At 46.2% G+C, this 23,658-nt stretch overlaps 1 protein-coding gene across 1 annotated transcript in view; it reads left to right on the forward strand.

Moving 5' to 3' along the window:
- The window catches only part of VWA3B (von Willebrand factor A domain containing 3B), a 213,728-nt gene that overhangs the window by 19,233 nt on the left and 170,837 nt on the right, over window positions 1–23,658 (forward strand). Inside the window, exons 4-7 of the mRNA XM_032397359.1 lie at window positions 3,818–4,068; window positions 5,601–5,760; window positions 12,109–12,278; window positions 16,070–16,185. Of these exons, the coding sequence (XP_032253250.1) occupies window positions 3,818–4,068; window positions 5,601–5,760; window positions 12,109–12,278; window positions 16,070–16,185 (697 nt within the window). The remainder of the gene's footprint in view (window positions 1–3,817; window positions 4,069–5,600; window positions 5,761–12,108; window positions 12,279–16,069; window positions 16,186–23,658) is intronic.

Consider the following 23,658-nt stretch of genomic DNA (forward strand, 5'->3'; position numbering starts at 1 on the left):
TTAATGTATTGTTATCAATATGACTTTATTTTGGTTAACAGTTGGCTTATGTAGATGGCTGCTCCCATGTTGGGGGCATAGATATTTACAATTGTTAGATCTTCTTGTTGGATAGACCCTTTAAGAATGATATAGTGTCCTTCTGTGTCTCTTATTACAGACTTTAGTTTAAAATCTAATTTGTCTGATATAAGAATTGCTACCCCAGCTTTCCTTTGAGGTCCGCTGGCCTGGAAGATAGCTCTCCATCCCTTCACTTTCAGTCTGGATGTATCTTTAGGTTCAAAATGAGTCTCTTGTAGACAGCATATGGATGGGTCCTGTCTTTTTATCCAATCTGCAGCCCTGTGCCGTTTTATGGGAGCGTTTAGGCCATTCACGTTGAGAGTGATTATTGAAAGATATGAATTAATTGTCATCATGTTGCCTGTGAAGACGTTGTTTTTATAGACTGTCCCTGTAAATTTCTGTTGTAGATCACTCTTGGGGTCTTTCTCCTTTTATAGAACCCCCCTTAATATTTCTTGCAGGGCCGGCTTAGTGGTCACATATTCTTTCAACTTCTGCCGGTCGTGGAAGCTCTGCATCTCTCCATCCATTCTAAATGAAAGCCTTGCCGGGTAAAGTATTCTTGGCTGCATGTTCTTCTCATTTAGTACCCTGAATATGTCTTTCCAGGCCTTTCTGGCTTGCCAGGTCTCTGTGGAAAGGTCTGACGTTATTCTGATGTTCCTCCCTCTGTATGTAAGGAATCTCTTCCCCCTAACTGCCCTTAAGATGGTTTCCTTGGTTCTAAGATTTGCAAGTTTTACTATTACATGCCGGGGCATTGGCCTGTTTTTCTTGATCTTAGGAGGGGTCCTCTCTGCCTCTAGGACTCAAATGTTTGTTTCATTCCCCAGATTAGGGAAGTTCTCAGCTACAATTTGCTCAAATACATCTTCTAGTCCTCTCTCTCTCTCCACTCCCTCCGGGATTCCAATTATTCTGACATTGGAACGCCTCATGGTGTCACTTATTTCTCTGATTCTATTTTCATGGATTCTGAGTTGTTTTTCCCTGGCCTCCTTTTTTCCCTTTTTATCTATTATATTGTCTTCCAGGTCGCTTATTCGTTCTGCTGCCTCACTTACCCTAGCTGTTAGATTATCTAGATTGATTGGATCTCATTAATAGCATTTTTAAGTTCTGCCAATTCCCCTTTTATTTCTGCCCTTAGAGACTCTGTGTTGCCATTAATTGATTTCTCCCTTCTAGCCATTGTCTTCACAATTGCTAGCCTGAATTCCATCTCCGACATCTTGGTTATATCTGCATCCATTTGAAAATCTGCAGCATAAGTCATAATCTCTGAGTCTTTTCTGTTTTGGGGGCTCCTCTTCCTAGTCATTCTGTTGATGGGTGGTTGAGGGAATGTATAGAGTCCAAATTATTGACCAGAACCCAAGCAAGATGCACCTGTTTTCTTGGGACCTTAGGGTTGCTGGCCTCTTGTTTTCCCAGCCTGTCTTCTGGGGGAGGGGCCTGCTGCGCTGTTACTCAGGCAACCCTGTTTGGGCGGAGTTGCCCTGCCCCCCTGTGGCAGGGGATGGGCTCAGTGGGAATCAGTCTTTGGGGCTTTTGTTCTCTGGCGCCTTTCCCTGGCGGCTTTCCGGGTCTCTTCCTCGAGTCAGAGCAGAAGAGACCGTTTCCAACCCTCTGTCTCAGCAGAGAGACCGCAGTCTGTTCTTCAGTGAGCTCTCCAGGCCACACTGTCTCCGTTTCTGTCCGTGCTGCTATAAACTGCAGTGGCCTGGGTTGTGCGCCCCTCCGCAGCGCTCCCAGTCCTGCCTCCAGGTCGGGCACGTCTCTGCCCTTTGTGCTTCTAAAACCGCCAGCCGCTCCCAATTTGCGCGCATGACTCTGCCGCTTGAGGTTTCCACCCCGGAGGTTGCAGTTCACCGGCGCGACCCCAGCGCACCGGGTTTCCGTCCGGGGGGCTGCGGTTCGCGTGCGTGCGACCCCGCTGGTCTGGTTTTCCACCCTGGGGGCTGCCCTAAAGTCCTTTCCCCGCCGCTACCGGTCTTCGAGTCTGTGCCCCGTCCGCAGCGCGCGAGGCTGTCACTCACCGGCGGTGTAGGATCCCCACGGCCAGGCACCCTCCCGCTGCCGTTTATCCTCCGGTATCTGCCTGCAGAATCACGGCTCTCCGCTTCATACCTCAAAACCAACTGCCTGCGATATTCTGTTTGTAGAGATCCAGATCTTCTTACATCTCAGGCTGGTTTCGTGGGTGCTCAGAGTGGTCTGGTAGATATCCAGCTCAATTCCGGGGACCAGTTGAAATAGGGTCCCCTACTCCTCCGCCATCTTTCCCCCCTCCCCCTCTGCTCAATATATTTTTTATCTGAACTACATGGAAATCACTACAGAACTATTGAAAACATCCATGTTTGCCATTTGATCACCTCCACAGGCCCTGCGACATGGTCCCACCCTGGTTTCTGTACTGTGGTAGAGAGTTTAATAAGTGCTGTGGATACTGGTGAGAGATTTAGGAATTTTGCCTTTAGCAGCCATGGAAAGCAGTAGGAAGTGGTGCTGGAGCTTGAGGAATAAGCTGGAGAGACGTAGGGGATAGAGAAGGAAAGCAGTTTAAGTCAGAGGGAACAGCACGAACCAAGGCATGAAAATGTGGAGTTACGTGGTGTGTTCAGAAAACACATTTTCCTTAACAATTTAGGTATTTAGGGGGTGTTCTGAGGTTTGTTAAAGGTAAAAATAAGTACCAGATCTTTCAAACTTTGATTCTTCACAGAAGAGGGCACATTTTTTTCTTACTCCTTTTCTGTCTCTTGCCTCCCTACACCCTGAGAGGCCTTGCACAGTTGTGCTTGATCTGTGTGACTGATGGTTTATTTGTGTATATGAGAAATTGCCTGCAAGCCTCTGTCACCTTTTGGGGACAGCCTCTAGAGGTGTTGGTGGCAGCTATAAGTGATCAAGTGATCCAGGTACTGGGGAGCTTGGCCTGAGAGACAAGAGGATACAGGGCACAGGTTATGAGCAGGAGGATGAGTTAATGGGGTGGCATCCCTTAGAAGAAGCCAGGCAGATGTGCTGGCATGTCTAGAAGCATTTTCAGAAATATTTTTGGCATGTTGTCCTTAGGAAAACTTTAGTGAGACTTATTTTTTCCCATCTGCCTTTGCTCTCTCTTCTACCTAATTCCTTAAAAGTTCTTTTCTTCTACGTAATTCCTTAAAATGTCCCCTGGACATTTGCTGGTGAAGGTAATTCTATAATTATAAAGATAAAATGTAATTTAGAAACACATGTTTTTTAAAAAAGAGTGCTGTATTTTGAATAGATCCCATCATCATCATTTCTTCTGTGGGGAATCATCCAAAGGTTTTTTTAGTTGAAAGATTGGAACACTTCCTCGTGGATTATGTGGGGTTTAGAGGATCATCTACAAAATTGTTATTAATGCCCAGTTCTTAATATTCTTTTTTTTTTTAAAGATTTTATTTATTTGACAGAGAGAGAGAGAGCACAAGTAGGCAGAGCAGCAGCAGAGGGAGAGGGAGAAGCAGGCTCTCTGCTGAGCAGGGAGCCCGATGTAGGAGTCGATCCCAGGACCCTGGGATCATGATCTGAGCCGAAGGCAGACGCTTAACCGACTGAACCACCCAGGCGCCCCTGATGCCCAGTTCTTGATGGCAGAGGCCATGACTCAGTGGGCCCCGTTGTTCCTGGCTGCACGATAGTTCAGATGATGTATGTTGGTGTGTTTTTGTTCTGTTTCTTTTTTTTTTCTGCTTTGATTTTCATTAAGTTGACAGCTAAATCAGAACTGATCTATCAGTTTGTGGAACATTTAACACAAGCTGTGGAGAGTTACAAGCAGCGGATGGACTGGCTCACCAGCAGAAGCCGGCAGATTTTTGGTGTCGTCTTGGAACAGTGCATCACCATAGTGCTGGATTTTGGCGGCATGCTGGAGGAGGAGCTTAATCTGTGCCAAGATGCTCTAACAATGGTCCTCCAGGAGCAGGTGGCTCATATAGCCAAGTTTAATATCATACGGTGAGTTCCCTTTGGAAGGGAATATTTCAGTGAAACTTCATAAGTAGTTTTCATTTATTTGGAGTTCAGTAACATATCTTTGGGGAGGGAGGAGGTATTATCTTGTCATTTCCTAGAATGTGTAATTCCAGCAGAAGACCCACAGCGAAAACTTACATCTGCTTTGCATGTGGCATCTTAGTTTTGAAATTAGAAAACATTTAGAAACACACTTTTCTTCAATTCATGGCAAGATCAAAATATAAGAATAGGAATTACACTGAATATATACTTAAGGCCATACAAATCTCTTCGGTCATTTTAGATTTTAGCCCGAATAATGAATTCAGCCTTGTCACAGCTATCACTGTTTTTTTCAGCTGAGCTTGTGACTCCCCTGTAAGTTGACCCCCTTAATAGAACAGCAGGTGGCCGGCTTTATAGAATTTCCTGTATTTCAGAGTTTTCACAATCAATTATTTACGGATTCTTGGATTCAAGAGAATTTGGGCTCTAAGGCCAACTTTTCATGTGGAACAGGGGCTGTACCTCCCTGACAGGAAAAATCTGGATGAAGGAGGCATCTACCTAATTGAGTTTTTCTTTTGAAGAAAATATTTTCAGCTAAACAGATGACATCTTTGGGGATGTTGCCTAATTGTGTTCTATCCCAGATTTTTATTTCTGTCATAGATATATTACTGAAGGAATCAAGTCTTAAGTCTGCAACGCTTTAGCTTTTTTGGAAACCTATGCTATAGCATTTAGGCCACTCGGCCACATTTCTACCAGAGGGGCCACATAGAGGTGACACAGGTGTGCGGCAGCTTCTGTCTCAGGGTGGTTTATGAGGGACAGCTCAGGCTGGTTCATTAGTCCATGACTCATAGAATTCTTATAATTATGAATGCATATATAATTTATATAATTTGTTCAATTATAAACACAGAGATAAATAGATTCAAATGGCTATTCTTTCTTGGGGGGATTCCATCACTGCTTTCTAAGTCCACACTACATGGTTTAATCACATGTTCCCAGGATTTAAAAACTAATGCTTTGCTGAACTCAATACTGTTTTTGATCCTGAAGAGGGAACTGATGGGAATTTGGAACAATGAAAACAGTGTCTTAAAAGAATTAGAAATAAAATTTTCGAGTGTTAAAATTGTCGCTGATTTACAAATCTTACTGCTGTGAATCCTTATAAATTTACTATTAGTGGAAGATAGTTGTATATAAACCTGCCTGTTTATGAAAATAATTCCCTCAATAATTTTAATGCAGCTGTTAATGTTTACTTTTTGAGATTGTTTAGTTCTCCTGTATGCATTGTCTTTCCTAGTCAGTACAGCTTATGGAAGGTAAGGGTGCTTTGGAGACTGATCTTAAACAGCTCGCCCAATGTATTGGTAACTTTTAGAGGGCCGGGAACTGTTTTCTCTCCTTCAGCTCTAGTGATGTTAAGTGGCTTGTCGCTTGCAGCTCTGAGACTGAGGGCTGACAGCTAGGTTGCCCACTGCCCAGTGACAGCCCCGTGGGATTCTTTTCAGGGTTTCCCAGCAGCCTGTGAAATGGCAGGAAAATGCTGTTCCTGTGACCGAGCAGTCCATAGCCGCTGCCATCAGTTGGGTTGAGAAACTGCCTTTTGAGCTGGCTGTGAGCCAGGCTAGCTGCCTGGATGCTCTGCTGGAAGCTGGGAACGACAAAATGGTAAGTGTGCATCCATGGTGGGCCCCAGGTCACATCGGTGGCTTCCAGTTTCTCTCTCTATACCCAGTACCCCCATACTGCCTTTCAGCTGACCTGGGTCCTCCCAGCAGCATCCCACAGAGACCCCATCACTGGCACTGGGGAGTCCTGAAAGTCTCAGTCCTCTTCACCTCTGAATTTGGAACCACTTGAGAAATAGGTGACGGGCCCCAAGTGGGGATCAAAATAGCAGCTTTGGTGATGGCAGAGCTGGAGAAACCAAAATGAGACTCCCTAACCCTGCCCCCTGAGCCTGGCGGGGCTCCCTCTGGGTGATTAGGGCACAGGGTCAACCCCCATTTAGCCAATGCCAGCAGGGCCACGTGCTGCTCACAGCCACTGAGCAGTGAGAAAGGACAGGGAATTCGGCATAGTTGTGCATCTCTCATATTTTAGTTCTGCTCTTGTTCTCCTGACAATTAGATAAATCAGTCCATCTCTTATGAGGGAGAGAGGTTGGGAGACTCTTCATAGAACCCCGAGGTTGAGGAATAGGGATTCCCCACATCTGTGTTCTGAATCTCTCCCAGTTCCTCTTCTTCACAAATGGATCTGTTATGTGCTTTCCAAGGTGAAGTATATCTACATAGATGCATCATCCATTTTTGAATATTAATGCATTCACATGTGCTTTTTGATAGGACCTTTTGGACATAAAGCTTTACCTGAAAGAAGTGCTGAAATGGTGGTGGTTTATGTTCTTTTAGCCATAAGGGTGTGTGTTTTTGTGAGTGATCATACGGATGGGACTTGAAGGGAGTGGCAAGCTAGTGGGGAAGGACTCTGGGCAGGTGGGGTTCTTTGGCCAGCCTCAGCTTCCCAGGTAGGGATAGATCTGCTTTCCTTTGGGATACAGATACTGAACTAATACTTATGGATTGATATTAATTAACACTTAATTGCTTCCTCTGCTCTGGACTCCTATAATTCTGTAGATTTCGAGCTTTACTCTGCTACATTAAGAAGTCCTTTCTTGGGCAAGGAGGCCATGTGCTGGCTGGCACCTTGAAAGGATAGCCCTCAGTGGTCACCAGACTGTTTATTGATACTGAGGATGATAGTTTAAAATTGGAAATGCATTGTTTATCCTTTCGAAGCCAGAGGAACAAATGGTTCCCATTAAAGAACAAAATAGAAGCTACTTTGTTCTTTGGCCTTTCAAGTTTGTTTTAACATCTGTAAAATTTCAATTGTCTGGGCACTATAATAAGCATTCAAGAAATGGAACATTACACAGGCTCTTGGATGAGTGTGTGTGTGTGCACATGCATGCCTGCATGTACACACACACACACACACACACACACACTCACTCTCGGGTGTTCTGTTTCTTTGTTCACCTAGCTACATTGGTCATAGCTGACTCTGGCGACCTGCCATGACTTGAAGATTTCCCAGTGACCTTTGATTTTTCTGTTTTACTTTCCTTTGGTTTGTGCTTCTCCTTTCTTGGATTCATCCCCAGCCCAGGAAATGTGGAACAATTTAGTGAGTTCCAGGCAAGTCCTATAGAAGAGGAGAAACCCAGAAAGAGGTTAATAGGCACTGATTATCAAATGCCACTTAAAAATTCTTGAGAAGAGACTATGGAGTATGGCAAATATAAAACATACTCAGACCACTCTATCCTCCCTCCTAGAGCTTATATCTGGATGTGGTCCCTAGGAAACTTCTAGTAACTGCAACTGCCTCCTATATAAAAATGCCATGCTCTATGTTTTGTGAGGTGTGAGGATGGGGAGAGGAATGGCTTCCCCTAATGGGCTGCCCCTCTGCTCTGTGCCTCATGCCCACCCCACTGAATTTCAAATTGATTCACATAACTGTTTTTTTCTATAAATAGAAAAGATATAAGGCTTAAGAAACTTTTGAACAGTAAATCTAGATACCCAGACTTTTGCTACTGATGATAACCTGCTTCGGGTTAGCATCTCCCATGAGTGAGTCCTGAGAAAAACCAAGAGAGTGGCTATTGTTTTGTGTTCAAAGATTAACATGGAGGTTGGGCTTTTGTATCCAATCCACATGAAGAGGAAGGGCTAACTGATGTGCTTGGTAAGGGTAAGGCGGATGCTCAGAGGTTACTGGCCTCTTTCAGAGCTGGGCTTTGTACCCATAGTCAGGCCAGAGACTGAACAGGCAGGGATGACTGAGGGTGAGCCTTCAACTCCAGAGGAGCCAGGCAGTGTGGGGTCTGCTTGAGTCCCAGCTCTGATGGCAGCACATGGAGAGCACTATTGATGGATGAAGTATCCTGTTGGATCCTGTGCAAAAGGGCCTGGCTCATTGGAAGGGCAGCCTGTGGGATACTGAGGCAATGTCTGGCATTGTCCTCAGAGCCCAGGTATGCCGTCCAGGCCTGGGTTTCTGCTCTGCAGTATCCTCTGGTCATAGGGTGCTTCTTTGGGAAGTTGGTAGCTTCCCTGGCCTTAATGAGGAGGGGTGTTGTGCCAGGAGGCCCTGGAAGGCCTGCTGATCCAAGATGGGAGAGGTTATTCGGGAAGAGAAGGCTGGTCATCCAAAGCCCTGATTCCCAGCTGCCTGAGAAGGCTAACTGAGGGGGTTTTACTTCTGCTTTCAGCAGAAGGCTACGTGCCCAAAGGGTACCTGTGTTTCTCTTTGTGGTATCTCAGCCTCTCTTCCATCTGGCTGATAGGCACACATTTGTTTACTTTAAAAAAAATAACCTCTTCACTGGGAGAGTAAATGGGTGAATTAGAGCCAGACCTATGTGAGTCCATCAGAAACCTTCACCACTGGACAGTAAACTGAAGGGCTGGCCATGCTAATCACAAGCATGGCAGTGGTTCAGCCAGGCATCAGATCTTTTAACCTTTGTGTCCCTAGAAATGGCAGTGCCTGGCAAGGGCTCTATAAATGTTGAACGTTGAAGGAATGGGAAAGAAGTAGTGTTGATATTCTTGAAGTTGGGGCTAGATGTGGGTCCAAGAAGTTCCCATTCCCCACGCCATGGTACAGACTTGAGTTTTTTTAATTGAAGGGTGGTAGTCTGCATGGGACCAGGCAGGTGGATTTACTGAGCCTTGTAGGACTCTGGTGGGGATAGTGGGTGGAGACAGGGACCCCGAAACCTGGCAGGCCAGAAAGTTGGTGGTGGTGTTAAGGGTGTTAAGGAGGGATTGGAGAACTGAGCTGGATTAACATCAAGAGGGCAGTCACCACCGTGTGTGGGGGGGGAGGTTGGAGATCAGAAAATCAGAAAGGGCCGAATAAGGAAAGGGCTACCACAGGTACAGGGAAGATCTGGAAGTCAAATCCACAGTCTGGAGTTGGTCAAAACTGTTGAAACAGTCAAAGTTTTGTGAAGACCAAGACAGAATTTTGCTAGACCTCTCACTGCTGTTATGGGTGCCTTTCATTTGACTTTGATTCTTGCAGAGTGGAGATTTTGATGGCCCGAGGCTTCTGACAGGCTACAGCAGCGGATAGTCAGGGCGGAAGCAGCCACTGCCAGTCTGGTTCTTCTTTTCCCCCAGATCTGTGTCTGAGAAGATGTCAAGGCCTCTTTGGCTGGGCGGAATGCAGGCTGCCGTGGGCACTGCAGAGCTAATGACCCAGACAGAATAAGGCATTTCAAGGGGAAACAGAAACGCCCTACCCTCTTTTATGTAGTGTAAAGTGGCAAGAGTTTTTGATTCCCAGTACAATAGCCGAATGGAACCCCAAATATTGTTTATATCTTGTGTTATCAAATTCAGTACAAATTAGCGTTTAGGGAAATGCTGGTCAGTGAGAAAGCTGCTCCTGGCCCCGGCTGCTCCTGCTAATCCTCAGGCTCGGCCCCTGCCCTTAGCTACTGAGCTACTGAGGTACTTAGAGGTACTGAGCTACTGAGTTACTCAGAGGTACTGAGCTACTGGGCCAGAGGAGAGGGTTCCACTGAGGACAGTTCCCTTGAGCCCATACAACCTCACCCAGGTTTTAGGCAGGGACGTTGATATCAGGGGCTAGGAGCCTTGGATGGTGTGAGAGCCAAGGGAGTGAAAAGAGTGCCTGTCTCTGGCCACCTTCCTGTCCCAGGATCTTGCTCGCACAGTTCTGGGACTCACGTCCCTCCCTCCCTCCCTCCCTCCCTCCCTCCCTCCTTCCCTTCCCTCCCTCCCTTCCCTTCCTCCTTCCCTCCCTCCCTCCCTTCCTCCCTTCCTTCCTAAAGATTTTATTTATTTATTTGAGACAGAGAGAGTGAGAGAGAGCACGAGAGAGAGCACAGGCCAAAGGGAAAGACAGGGAGAAGCAGACTTCCCGCCGAGCAGGGAGCCCCATGTGAGACTCGATCCCAGGACCCCGGGATCATGACCTGAGCCGAAGGCAGACGCTACACCCACTGAGCCACCCAGGCGCCCCTCACATCCGTTTCTAAGAGGTGACCAGCCTTGCCATGATGAGCTGACCGAATGAAGTGGTTGAAAGCAAAGGCAGAAGCTCATAGGGTCAGGCAGCTGGACTTACTAGCTGAAAGACCAGGTCAATTAACCTGTCTAGTCCTTCGTTTCTTCATCTGTAAACTAGGTGTGATAACAAGAATTCCTTTTCCACAGGACTTCTGTGAGCATTGAATAAAAGAATTCATGTTGACTTATCATCCCAAAGAGCAGATGACCCCACAGCCACATCACTTTAAAAGGCATTTTGCCAGTTGGTGGGGGGTGGGGCTAGGTGGCATATTTACTTTCCTCTCCTTTTTTCTCAGTGTCATTATGTGAGTGGAAAGGAGAGGCAGGGAGGCAGTGAGCAGGAGGGGTTGGGGATGAGATAGGTGGTCTCATTGTAGAGCATGTCCCAGGAAATCCGTAGCACGGATAACCGAAAACACAGGCAATTAAGCAGCTGAGAAATGAACTTAATGAATAGTGAATAACCCTGGAGACTGAGTGAAGGAAAGGAAATCCTGGCTCACTGCTGGCTACAGCAATTTTTAGCTTGATGAAATCTCAAGGGAAAAACATTTCTGCACTCATTTCAGACTCTTGGGTCATTGCCAGAGCAGAGAAGCTGAGTTTGCGTGACGTGCAACGGAGATGCATGGTGTCAGAAGCCGCCGACAGACCACCTAGAGATGTTTGTCCTCACTCACCTCCCCGTTGAACTAACAAATCTTACAAAATACTCCCTGTGTCTGATCTCCTCTCTTGGGCCACGTGTGACTTTAGATCCTTATGTGAGGGTGAACCGGTCCCCGTGCTAAGCTTGGGCCCCCACCCAGCTGGAGCACTAACAGTGCAGTGCAGGGAAGCCTACTGAACGCCTCTCACACAAGCTACTGTGTAACGCGGGGGGAGAAGGGAAGGAGAATGCATTTGCTGGGAGAATATTAGTTGCCTAACAAGGAATGTAGAGAGCACCATTTCTTCCTTCTCTCAGTATTTTTTCTGTCTCTTGGCAACTGGCCGAAAGAGATATACAACATTGCTCAGTCTTTACTTCCCATTCGGTCCTTTTTAAAATCGGGGAGCGGGTTTGAAAGGCCTGAGAGAAAGAGTCACGGAGGTGAGGTGGGCCTTTTCGAGCCCCATGGGAGGAAGGTTGTCGCTGGAGTAGGCTGCTCTCAGCTCCCACTGTGGCCATGGCCTCCCTCCCAGCAGGGGCCCTCTGCCACCCTGCTCCCACTGCCCCTTTGGGCACAGTTGGCCCTAGCTGCTGCAGACAGGGTGGCCCAGCTGACCGTAAGTCCTCTTCTTTCTGCGTCAGGTGGGTTTAAGTCCCAGGTTTGAGGTCGAACTGAGGTACTTGACTGTTTACCTTCAGCTAGCAGGGGTTTGTGATTAGAGCAGAGAAAGGCTCATGAGCCCTAAGGGGATGGTGACATCTATTTATCCCTTCAAACCCAATGCATTTTTTTGGGATTTTTCCCCAGTTTTTTGTGGAAACAGTCAATTAGGGGGTTTTAAGGGGTAGGTGTAGATGATAGGGATTCCCAGCTCTCTCTGGGTTTTAACTTTCTGAGATACATGCATGCATAAGCGCAAGTCCTCTTGTTTAAACTCAGTCACGAGGTACACTGCATTACCTCCCTTTTTATAAGTGAAGAAACTGAACTTATGTCACTTGCCCAAGTTCACAGAACTTGTTAGTGGCAGGGAGGTCAAACACCGTGGAAGGCAGCAGGCCTTGAATATCTCACTTCCTGATTTTGGTCCCCAAACGTCCTCACAAAACTGGGAGCAGTGCTGCTATTCTTGCCGCCCCCCCAGGAGCAAAGGCAGTTTTGTAGAAAGCATACTGCCAGGGAGTCCCATACAAGGCTAGGGCACGTCAGGGAGATAAACAGTTGGTACTATTGTCTTGCAGATTGAATCCATTTACTACTTTGTGGTGGGAGATGTTCCTGAGCAAACCAAGGGGCTCCTCCTTCAGAGGGCTTTGGAGATCCCATGTCCTGTCTGCACAGTGTCCTTCAATGCCAGAGGAGAAGGCACGACAGCTTTCTTAAAGGATCTGAGTGCCAAGACCCACAGCAGGTAGGCAGAAAATGTGCTCTTGAGGGACAGTGGGTGAGCTGCCTGCTTCTGCAAGATCAGCAGTGGTCTTCTTAACCAGTCTGTTCCTGTGCTCTCCTCTTTCCGGTGGTCTTTAGTCTCTAGGCCTTTTTTTCTCCACGCTGTATTAATCTTGCCTTGTTACTTTCTGTAATTCTGATGGTTTGACATCAGGGTCCTTGCCCCCTCCAAGGCCAGCTAAGTCCTAGAGAGCTTAGCTGACTCACCCAGGAGTATACCTTTCATATGCAAGCTAACTGATCCAGAGCCCACTCAGTGCCAGCAGGCACTCATGCTCAGGCACTAATCATGCCGGGGCCCAGTACTGGACAGCTTGGGGCAGCTCCTACACCCCAGAACCCATTGAAGTTATTCAACTAGCCCATCCCAAACCTGCCTGCTCTGCCTCACCCATTCCATGCTGCAGAATCCACACTAAAGACTCTGGCCCATGTTTTCCCCTTGTTCCCTCATGCCTCCTGATCGGCCCTGGTGCTTCCCTGTGTGGCCCGGTGTGATGGGGTGTGCCCCCTCCTCTTGAGAACTGTATTAGTAGTCAGTTTGGGTCGCCATAACAGATACCACAGACTGGATGGCTTAAACAATAGAAATTTATTTCTCACACTTCTGGAGGCTAGGAAGCCCAAGATCAAGGTGCTGGCAGATTTCTGGTGAGTATTCTCTTCCAGGCTGCCTTCTTAACTATATCCTCTCATGGGACAGAGGGAAGGAAGGATGAAGGGGGAGAGAGAGAGAGAGAGAGAAAGCACAAACATGCCTGTAAGTTCTCTGGTATATCTTCTTAAAAAAATACTAATCCCGGGGTGCCTGGGTAGCTCAGTTGGTTAAGCGTCTGACTCTTGATTTCTGCTCAGATCATGATCTCAGGGTGGAGAGATCAAGCTGCCCCATGGGGCTCTGCGCTCAGCAGGGAGTCTGCTTGACTGCTTGAGATTCTCTCCCTCTCTCTCTGCCCCTCTCTTTGCTTGTGCACATGCTCTTTCTCTCTCCCTAAAATAAATCTAAAAAAAAAAAAGTACTAATTCTGTTGGATCAGGGCCCTAGCCTTATGACCTCATTTAACCTTAATTACCTCCTAAAGGCTCTATCTCCAAATACGGTCAAATATGGTTACATTGGGGGGTTAAGGCTTCAACATATGAATTTGGGGGGTGGGGGCCACAATATAGTCTATAGCAGGAACTGTGAGTAGCAAACTGTATTTTCAGTGGCAGTTATACTGATCTGGTGGCCTCATCATAGCTGAAAAATAACCGAATCTACATTTTAAAAACATACCCATCCCCTTGTCTGTGTGGATAGGTTTAGGTCCCTTGTGGAGAGAGATCAACTACTTATGCGTTTATAAGGAGAATGACTGAGTTCTTGCCTCAGTTAGCCTGTCTGAAATGGGTACAATTCCTGCCCTTGAGCATGTGTTCCCAAATTTGATTGCTCATCACATTTGCCTGGGGAGCTTGTTAATAATTCAGAGGTCCAGGGCTTCACCTTACAGCCTGATTCTACATAATAGAGGGGATCCTGGGACCAGGAATTTAATCACTCACTTTGCATAAGAGCTGCCTAGGGAGTTTGATTAAAATGCAGATATCTTGGCCACAGCCCCAGAGATCCTGATTTTTGGGTGCTAGGGGAGGGCCAAGAATACTCATACTTAACAGGATCCCTGGTGATTCTGAAGACCACTGCTCTGGCTACCATTAAAACTTTGAAATCTTTTAACATTAGGTGTTTGGCTTCAATTCTGGGTTCCTAAATCCCCCCAAATACAGGGGGGCTCACTGTCCTACTTTTGCTAGTGGAAAGAGTAAAAGGCAACTGGCAGGACTCCCTGTCTTGCTGGTCCTCTGCTTGATTCACGTGGGGCACTTTCTCTGGGCAGGTGAGAGGTTAGGGAGTAATTTAAAATGGGAGAAGCTGCAGTTCAGCTCCTGATTTTTAGGCCATGTACCATCGAGTGTGAGTTTTCCCGGAGAGGACGATTTGTAGACATGCTTTTCTGTCCCTGCTCTGGCCCTTGCAAGTGAGCCCAACCCACAACCGGTGGGGCTCCTGCCTGCTCCACCCCTGCCAGATCCCCAAGTCTCTTGGTTGGCCTCTGCACACCCTTGGCTGGTGAGCCTCAGCTGAAGTGCAGTCATTATGGAACTCTAAAGGGCGTGCCCTGAGCTCAGCTTGCAGGGAGGCTGGATTCTTGGTTCCCCCGTGCCTGAGTCTGTGTCTGAACAGAGCCACCAACCTGCAAAGCATTGTTTTGCTTTCTGCATAAATGAGGTTGTATTAGCCAGAGGAAGTGTCTGCCCTGTTCTCTTTTCTAATCTGGAGAACAGATCAGAGAGTAGAAAGTCCTGGGCACCAAAGGCCTTGGCACTCAGGGTGTGGGACCTGGCAGGACAAACCTCAGCCATCCCCCCTCTGCTTTGTAAGGAGATCACAGGTCAAAGGAAGCTGGCCATGTCTGCTCTGGTGGAAGCACCTGTGGGAGGCAGGCATGGCCAGGTTAAGGGTCCATTGGCCTCAAGAGGGCTGTTGGGACAAGGCTGGCTTGTGGATTGCCATTGTCATTGTTTTAGTCTCACCTGAAACCCTCTAGAAATAGGACCCAGGCTTTCCGTGGCCCAGGTAAAGCCCCCACACCTCTCCTACCATCTGTGCATCCATCTGTCCATCCCAACCCCTGCTTCAGGATTCTCTTCGTGCTGAGAAACAGGCAAAGGTGGAACTCTTAAGGGGTCAGAAGAGCATTACCCGGGGCGCCTGGGTGGCTCAGTCGTTAAGCGTCTGCCTTCGGCTCAGGTCATGATCCCGGGGTCCTGGGATCGAGCCCCACATCAGGCTCTCTGCTCCGCGGGAAGCCTGCTTCTCCCTCTCCCACTCCCCCTGCTTGTGTTCCCTCTCTGGCTGTGTCTCTCTCTGTCAAATAAATAAAATCTTTAAAAAAAAAAAAAAAAAAAGAGCATTACCCAGAGATGATCTGTTAATCTGAAAGAAGTTTCCTGCTATCATTGACTTTTTGGATTCCAGATTGTCAAGGGTGTGCTTAGCCCCTCATTTTGTAGACCACACCAGTGCTTCTTGAATCCCCCAGGGATCTTTGAACCAAGTGCTTATTCTGACTCAGCAGCTCCAGGTAGGGCCCAGGAATGTGCATTGCTAAGCAGCTCCCAGGTGCTGCTGCTGCCCCTCGGATCACATTTTGAGGAGTCAGGCCCTAAAAACTTGTCCACACAAGAATTCTTTTCATTAGGGTTTCCGCTTAGTTTCTGGGGAAGTGCATATTTGCCGAGTTAAAGTTGACTGAAGCCCGTCGGCAATTGGCAGATGAGCCAATGGTGCCTGTTGTCACCAGCTTTCAACACTGAACCCACAGGGCCGTGGGCACTGTTGAGGCCTCATTAGACTGTTGGCTTGTCAACACTCTGTTGACATGATTGAACCCTGGGAACAGAAGGATAAATATAAAGCAGAGGGTATCATTTTTCCAGGGTCAATACATACCATTTGGTTGGGTTAATTACCCTCTAAGAGAAGAGAAGAGTCATGTGTTAAAACCCCAACAACATTCACAGTTCGCTCTTCTGTTTTGCCTCCCTGTCTTTTGTTTTGGCAGAACTGACCAGGTACAGGGAATAGCCGTGAAACATCTAAGATGCTCGGCACCACAGCAGAGCAAATTCACGGTCTTGGGAGAATGAGTAGACATGCACAAATAGCACTACTAGCCTAATGTTGCAAATCTCTTCCTGTTTCAGATTCCATGCATTTGCAGAGAGAACAGAGTGTGTGGAGTTTCCCCCACTTGCCGTAAAGGATGGTGACAGTGTAATTACTTGGAATTTAAGGAAACTGAAAGGAAAACGCCCTCCAGGTACCTGGGATCCAAAAAACACACAACAACACAGTGTGATTTTCTGTAACTTTAGGAAATAAAGCACTAGGTAGGGACTAATGGAATCTTTTTCATTATTTATATGGTCCAGGGGCAGTTCATGATATTACTGCTGAATCTGTCAGCTTAGCAACAGGCATAAGTTTATTACCACCCAGGGAAGTGGCCTAAGTTATGTGCGTTGAACGAACTTGAGAACCTTCTGGAGATGTGGCCCGAATGTTTCAGTGCTGGCCTCAGTTCCTGGGAAGGCAGAACTGCTCTGCTGCCCAGGTTAGCGGATGCTGTAGCCAGGATGCCAACACATCTTGTGGGTTTTCTGCCGCCCCACCCATCAGTGATGGCAGACAGCGGATTGACCTGCCTCTTGGGAGGGCCAGGGCCCCAGCCCCACAGGAACCTCTGTGGAGGCAGAGTGAACTTCCCCTTTTTATCAGAGAGTATGATCAGAGAGTTTAACAGGCATAGAAAATGAGGTCACCAAATCAGTGAGGAGTAGGTTCAGAAAAAACAGTGCTGGAAGGTTACTCAGAAAACCAAGAGGTGGGAGTTTCTTTGGGGCTGATGAAACTGCAAAGTGCCAAAGATACCGAGTGAACCCTGCTGAGAAAAGCAGGGAAGGAAGCTCGTGTTCGAGTGTGAGATGCTGTGGTGTGACCCAGCTAGAGGTCTGAGAGAGCCCATCCTGACCTCCACCCTCCTACTCATTTTGTTATTGACAGAGATCTCTAGCTTCAGTGTAAGGCAAGAACTACTCTTTGCGAGAAGCAAAGAAGCTGCAGGATACATCTGCTTAACAGGTTCCTCTGTTCACATGATGGTGCTACAGAGGCTCCCGGGAGAAGAGCATGGGGCCTGAGGAGGAGGCGGTTGCATTAAGGGGCTAGGGGGTCAGGAGACCAAGGCAGGAGTTTGAGTCACAAAGCCTGTCCCTGATAACACACTTTGTGGATTCAGATTCTTAGTGCCCCCAAGTGAGCAGGGGAGAGGTTCTGCTAGAGCTCTTCGGTGGCACTGCTCTAGGTAGCTTATGCCTTTGTTCTGATGGTGAAGTGGCTATCTCCAGAGAATTTGAAAAAATGTCAATTGTTAAGCAAGGTTAATAACGCTAATCTAACAAAAAAGAATTAATTCAGGATGTATGCCATGCCTAGTAAAAGTAATGTACAAGATTAAGCCTAGTGGTCAATGTTTGAATCAGGGTAAAGAGTGTGAGGTGTCACCGGTTTCCCAAAGCATGCCAGTTTCTGTAAAGGGGTTCAGTTTTGGCTTATGTGTTCCTTGGCAACTTAGTTATAAAGGGAAACCGATCTGGCTGCATAGCTTACATTTTCAGCATCTACCATCTTCCCCAACCCTGTGACTCATACAAATTAAATTATAGTTTAAACCATTTTCTTAGTCTGAAGTGCTCAGAGCATGGCCTGCTGTTCTAATGCCATTTCAGTGATCCCACGTTCTGAATTTGAGGAGAGAGCCCAGATCCTAAATACACGATCTTGTCTCCTCTATCAATCATGGTGTCCCAGAAATGCCAACATTGCATTTCTCCCACTCAAAAACTGCCCAGAAATCCTTGACAGACCATTCTGGTTTGGAAAATGTGTGGTTTCCAACCCAACCCGAGGCCTCAGAGGCAGATGATCAGTCCTTCCTGCTCAGGTCCCGTTCCCCATTTCCCACCCTTGGGGTCAAGCATTTGCCAGTATGAGTTTGCTTGGGCCCCTCTCCGGGCTGGGGAGGGAGGACCCCCCCCTCAGGAACGCCTGCTCAGGAGTTCTTGGTGCCTCCTGTTGCATGGAAAGGAGAGACTGAATAGTTGGAGGGACACTGCTCAGAGAACTGACCTGGCAACTGGAAGAGATTTCTTGCTTTTCCTGCTATTACTGACTTTCTAGACTCCAGATAATTGGCTTTCAGAGTATGACTTCCCATTACTCCGTGCACTACCCCAATGTGGAAAAACTCTAGTCAAGACAAATAATCGTTTTAAAAACTGTAGTAAAATGTACGTAAAGTAAAATATACCATCTTAACTGTTTTTAAGTGTTCAGTAGAGCTAAATACATTCACACTGCTGTGCACCCAATCTCCAGAACTCTTCTCATCTGCAAAACTGAAACTCTGTACCCATTAAAACAACAAACCCCCATTCTCGCCTCCCCCAGTTCGTGGCATCTACCATTCTACTTCCTGTCTCTGAAATGGACTATTTTAAATATCTCATAGAAGTCATTTTGTGTCTGGCTTATTTTACTTAGCATATGTCCTCCAGGTTCATCCATGTTGTAGCGTGTGTCAGAATTTCCTTCCTTTTGAAGACTGAATAATATTCTCTTGTATGTATAGACCATGTTTTGTTTGTCCATTTATCCATCAGTGGACACTGGGTTGCTTCCTCCTTTTGGCTGTTGTGCGTGGTGCCTCTGTGAACATGCGTGTACAAATATCTCTTTGAGACTGTGCTTTCTGCTCTTGGAATATATACCCTAAAGTGGAATATTTGGATCATATATGGTAATTCTATTTTTAATTTTTGAGGAACCTCCATTTTGTTTTCCACAGTGTCTGCTCTGTTTTATGTCCCCACTGACAGTGCACAGTTTCTCCACATCATCTCCAACATCTGTTGTTTTCTGTTTTTTTTAGTTTGTTATCTTTTTGGTTTTAGTTAGTTGCCATCCTCATGGGTGTCTGGTGGTATCTTATTGTGGTTTTGATTTGCATTTTCCTAATGATTAGTGATTTTGAGCATCTTTTCATGTGTTTGTTTAAATAATATTACAGTGCAGTGTTTTAAAAGTTCAAAATTAATGCCAAAAAACCCATGGTGATCAAAAATGTCACAATTTTAAATAAAGACAAGCTCCAGCAAAGATGATGTGTTAAGTCGTATGGGAGCCTGAGGTAAAGGGAAAAATGTATGCCTCTGGACACATGTTTTAATTTGTTATTTTTAATGATTGTTTCTGGGTTATTAAAAGTGGTTGAAAATATCAAAGAATTGAAACATAGGTATGTTGAAATGACATTATTTTAAATTTAAATATTTGGGGAGTCCATTCATTGCTCTTGCTAAAGTTTTGTATTAATCAAGCACGGTAGTGCTTGCTCGGTCCTGCCCCATGTTGTAACCTCACTTTTGCATAGGGCCCCTACTTTCTAGCCCTGTCTAAATGTTTGCTGCCTCCTTAGAACAACACGTGTTCACTCTCAGTTGAACCCTCAAAGATGTCTCTCCCACTGCCTTTGCTTGGGTTTTTCTGTCCCCTCTGCATATTGCCTTTCTGAGGACTCCTTCCTGATGCTCCTCTCCCTTCTCTTCTCTTGGGCTGCTTATAAGGCATCTGCTTGTGGGCTATGAGTCACCGACAGGACAGCATCTTTTAGTGGTGGTTTGGGAAGGGTCCAGAAACCAGGGGAGGCAGGAATCTCTCTTCACATACTCTGGTATGTAAGATAGATCAGTTAAAAATTTCGTAATCTTTTTTGCACTACCTCATTCCCATTTTCTCACACATTAGGGGCAATTGTGCAGACTGTTTTTCGCCTGCTGTGGACATCCCCTGAACCCAGCAAGCACAGAGTAATGACAAAGGGAAAGTGTGTGTGCATGTGCGTGTGCATGTGTGTTGTGTGTGTGTGTGTGTAGGGTGCAATAGTGATATTGCAAAGGTCATGACATGATCTCAGCCATCCACATTTCCTGAAGCAAAATCTCCACGTTTTAAGAAAGGAATGGTTTGTCACCTACAAGAGGGTGGGGCCAGGTCACTGGCTGGCATTGGGCTTGCAGGACATTGGTAGCATTGGGCTGGCTGGGTCATAATCCTAAGCTCCCAGGGGTTGGGTGTGGGAACCTGACCCCTGGGTGGACTTCTTACCTTTCACTTCTGGGGATGACTTCCTGCCTTAGAGATTCCGCTTCCTCCCAGCCCAGGCTCCATCCCATCTAGGCATGCTCCATCACCCTTGGATGGGCTTTCCTCATTATAGAGAACAGGATCTTTGGTTTAGATTTAGGAATTGCAGGAGATTTAATCTGGCAGGTGATGCCTACCCGAAGCTGTAGTTCTGTGCTTTCCGTCCTCACAGCCATCCTTCCCCTTGGCTTTCTGCCCAGAGTTGGCTGGGTCCCTGCTCATGTTTATATTCGTCGGGCATAGACCACTCTCCTCTTCCGTGTTTCTCTCCATGTAGGTGTCCTTGCCTCTTTCTCTCTTTGTTGTGGGCTTGACTAACTGCTGGAGAGGAGAAGGGGTACCAACAGAGCCTAATTACTGTAGGACCGGAGTGATGCTACCTTCTTGAGCTCTTCTGAGCCACAGCTTGACCCCCTGCAGCTTGACTTCCCTCTCAGTTAATGAGGATGGGTTCTCTTCATGGTCTTTGTATATCATGAAATATTCATCTCATCCATAAGCAAAATAAAACGAGGCATTTGAGCTTCCCTGAACTCTCAGCTTTTTTTTTTTTAAGAAAAGATTCCTCTCCAGGACTGGACAATACTTTCACTGTTCTTGCCCGAGCCGGGCTTCACCTTCCCCCACATTCTCCTGGCAGGTGTCCCAGGCCACCTCTTTGATGGGACGTTAAGGTGTGAGTCAGATAGGCAGGTAGCAGGGTTTCCTTGTGTTGGTGGCTGGGTCTTAAGGAATCTGTGGACTTGAGCTTCCTAATCCTCTAAACATGGCAGCCTACACTTGACCACAGTGACAGGCTTCATTTGCCCTGGCTGGTAGGGCTTCAGCTGGTGCTGCTGAAATAGTTCTTCCTTCTTCAAAATTATCTTCCACATCCCTGTTTCTGGGCATTCTCAGGGAGTCAGGGAAACTAGTAAGTCTAAGCAAACCCCAAGTGGCCTTTCTGCTGATTGCTTTGTATCTGACTACGACTTAAAAGTATTCTGTGGTATTCTTTGAAACTTAGTCTTATCTTAGGTCACTGGTATTCCCCACATCTGTAGTGAGGCCACACCTTCTCTGCACATCAGTTTCCAATAGTTACAACCATTGACTAGATGTGAATTGGCTCGGGTGTAATGCTTGTGTGGGGGACATTGTGCACTTAAGTGAGACCTCTAATGTCAGATATGAATGTCTGGTCACAAAAGCAAGGTTGGTCATATTCTTTGATTTCTCGAATTCAGTTTAATTTTTGATTCCAGGGCCCTTCTGTCCTAGTAGACTGGCAGGAAATTAACATCAGTTTATCTCAGAGTTCTCCTCCTGAGCTTTCCCCAAGGTTTGTAGGTCCTAGGCAGTGCTATGAAACCCTTCAGGTGGGGCTCTAGTCATTGGACATCTGTTCCCCCAAATTGCTCCATAAATACTCATCGTCCTTTTCTTATGGCCACTCCTGGTCAACCAGTCCTCTGCTGCTCCCATGCTGAGCTTGGGATGTGGGAGTGTTTTGTGGACCCCACCCTACCCTGCCCGATCACCATGCACCTACCTCCCAAGGTGCTGCAGAGATGTGGAGCCAGTTCCCATCTTCTCCTGGGACCCTCTCCTCTTCTCCCCCAAACTATGGGGAATCTCCTCATCTGGGACAACGCCTCTCTCCCTCCTGCTTCTTCAAAGCTACCTGCTCTGTAAATCCTAAGGCCTCTCTTAGAGGTTTAGGCTTCAAAAGAAAAAGCCAGAATGTCTTGCCGGCTACTTTGTCTTTCTGCCCTGCCTCCTTTGGGGCAGATTTGCAATGTGCCTGATATCTGCCTGAATATGGAGGGAGGGTGGGGAACAGAAAATACAAGGAGAACAGATCACTGTCACACAATATGATCCACTGACATACATAAATGTGACCTTCTATAAAGGTGAAACTCTAACCCTAGGATGGCTTTTCTGTAGAGGTGGAAACCACTGAGATAATATAACTGTTTACTTTTTTTTTTATTTTGTAAAATAACACTTCAGGGATAGATGCTGGAGAATGGAAAATGGAGAGTTTGTGTGGTATTAAGTTGGTGGCACATGTAGGTCTAGAGTTTCTCCGTCCAGTACAGAAGCCACTGGCCACCTATGACTACTGAACACTTGAAATGTGTTGAGTCCAATTGATATGTGCTGTAAGTGTAAAATATATACTGGATTTCAAAGATTTAGTATGGAAAAAATAACAGATAATTTTAATTTTAATTTTTTTAAGATTTTATTTATTTATTTGACAGAGAGAGACACAGCGAGAGAGGGAACACAAGCAGGGGGAGTGGGAGAGGGAGAAGCAGGCTTCCCATGGGGCAGGGAGCCCGATGCGGGGCTTGATCCCAGGACCCCGGGATCATGACCTGAGCCGAAGGCAGACGCTTAACGACTGAGCCACCCAGGCGCCCCAACAGATAATTTTTAATATAGATATGTTGAGATGATAAGGCATCTCTTGTTTGGCTGAAGTTCTAATAGTTTCCTCAAGGAATAATCAATGAATATATTGGGTGATAGCAAATGTATTAATAAAGTTAAGTTCACTTATTTCTTTTTACTTTCTAAAATGTGGCTGCTAGAAAATTTGAAATTATGTATGTGGCTTGCATCATATGTCTGTTGCCTAGCACTGCTCTCGGCCACACTGGCTGGCCCTGTCACTTAAATAGCTGTGTAACTTTAGGCAAGGTATTTAACCTTTCTGCCTCCCGTTCCTCATCTACAAAATGGGAATAATAGATTGTTACTATTCTATTATATTGTCTGTGTTAAATGATGAGGCAGAATAAGGCACTGTCCTATGTTCTAGGAACTCAAATGCAGTAGAATCAAGAGCCCTGGCTTTGGAGTCAGACCTGAGTATGGGTTTATCACTTAGCTGTGTGATCTTGGTTAAGGTACCTAACCAATCTGAGCTTTAGCTTTCTTATTGATGAATGAGGATAATGGTGTTTGCTTTGTGGGTTGTTAGGAATACATATATGTGTGTGTGAATATGTGTTTATGTATGTATACGTATGTATGTGTACATTGTGTGGGTGTGTATGTACCACACACAGTGTTTTATTTTTTTAAAAAGATTTAATTATTTGAGAGGAGGGGGGAGGGGAAGAGGGAGAGAGAGTCTCAAGCCAATTAAACCAACTCTGTGCTGAGCGTGGAGCCCAATGTGGGGCTCAGTCTCACAATCCTGAGATCATGACCTGAGCCGAAATCAAGAGTCAGACACCCAACGAACTGAGCCACCCAGGTTACCTCCCACACAGTGTTTTATACAGCACCTGGTACATAGTTGATAGGTCATAGGTGCATGATAGGTACATAGTTGATAGGTAAATAAATTATGGGTGCTGTTTTGCCTAACCGTCATTATCCTGTTGGTTACCCTGCTGTTATTACCACTAGGTAAGCAACTTAAAGACTAAGTTTTTATTTTCTTCTAATATGCTTATTCTCATGTTTGTTTTAGTTTTACTTCTATTATTAAATAGATTCATTTCTCACTTATAAGTCCATTTGCTTTGGT

Source organism: Phoca vitulina, unplaced genomic scaffold (assembly GCF_004348235.1).
Source record: "Phoca vitulina isolate PV1807 unplaced genomic scaffold, GSC_HSeal_1.0 scaffold98, whole genome shotgun sequence".
In the NCBI taxonomy this organism is placed as follows: domain Eukaryota; kingdom Metazoa; phylum Chordata; class Mammalia; order Carnivora; family Phocidae; genus Phoca; species Phoca vitulina.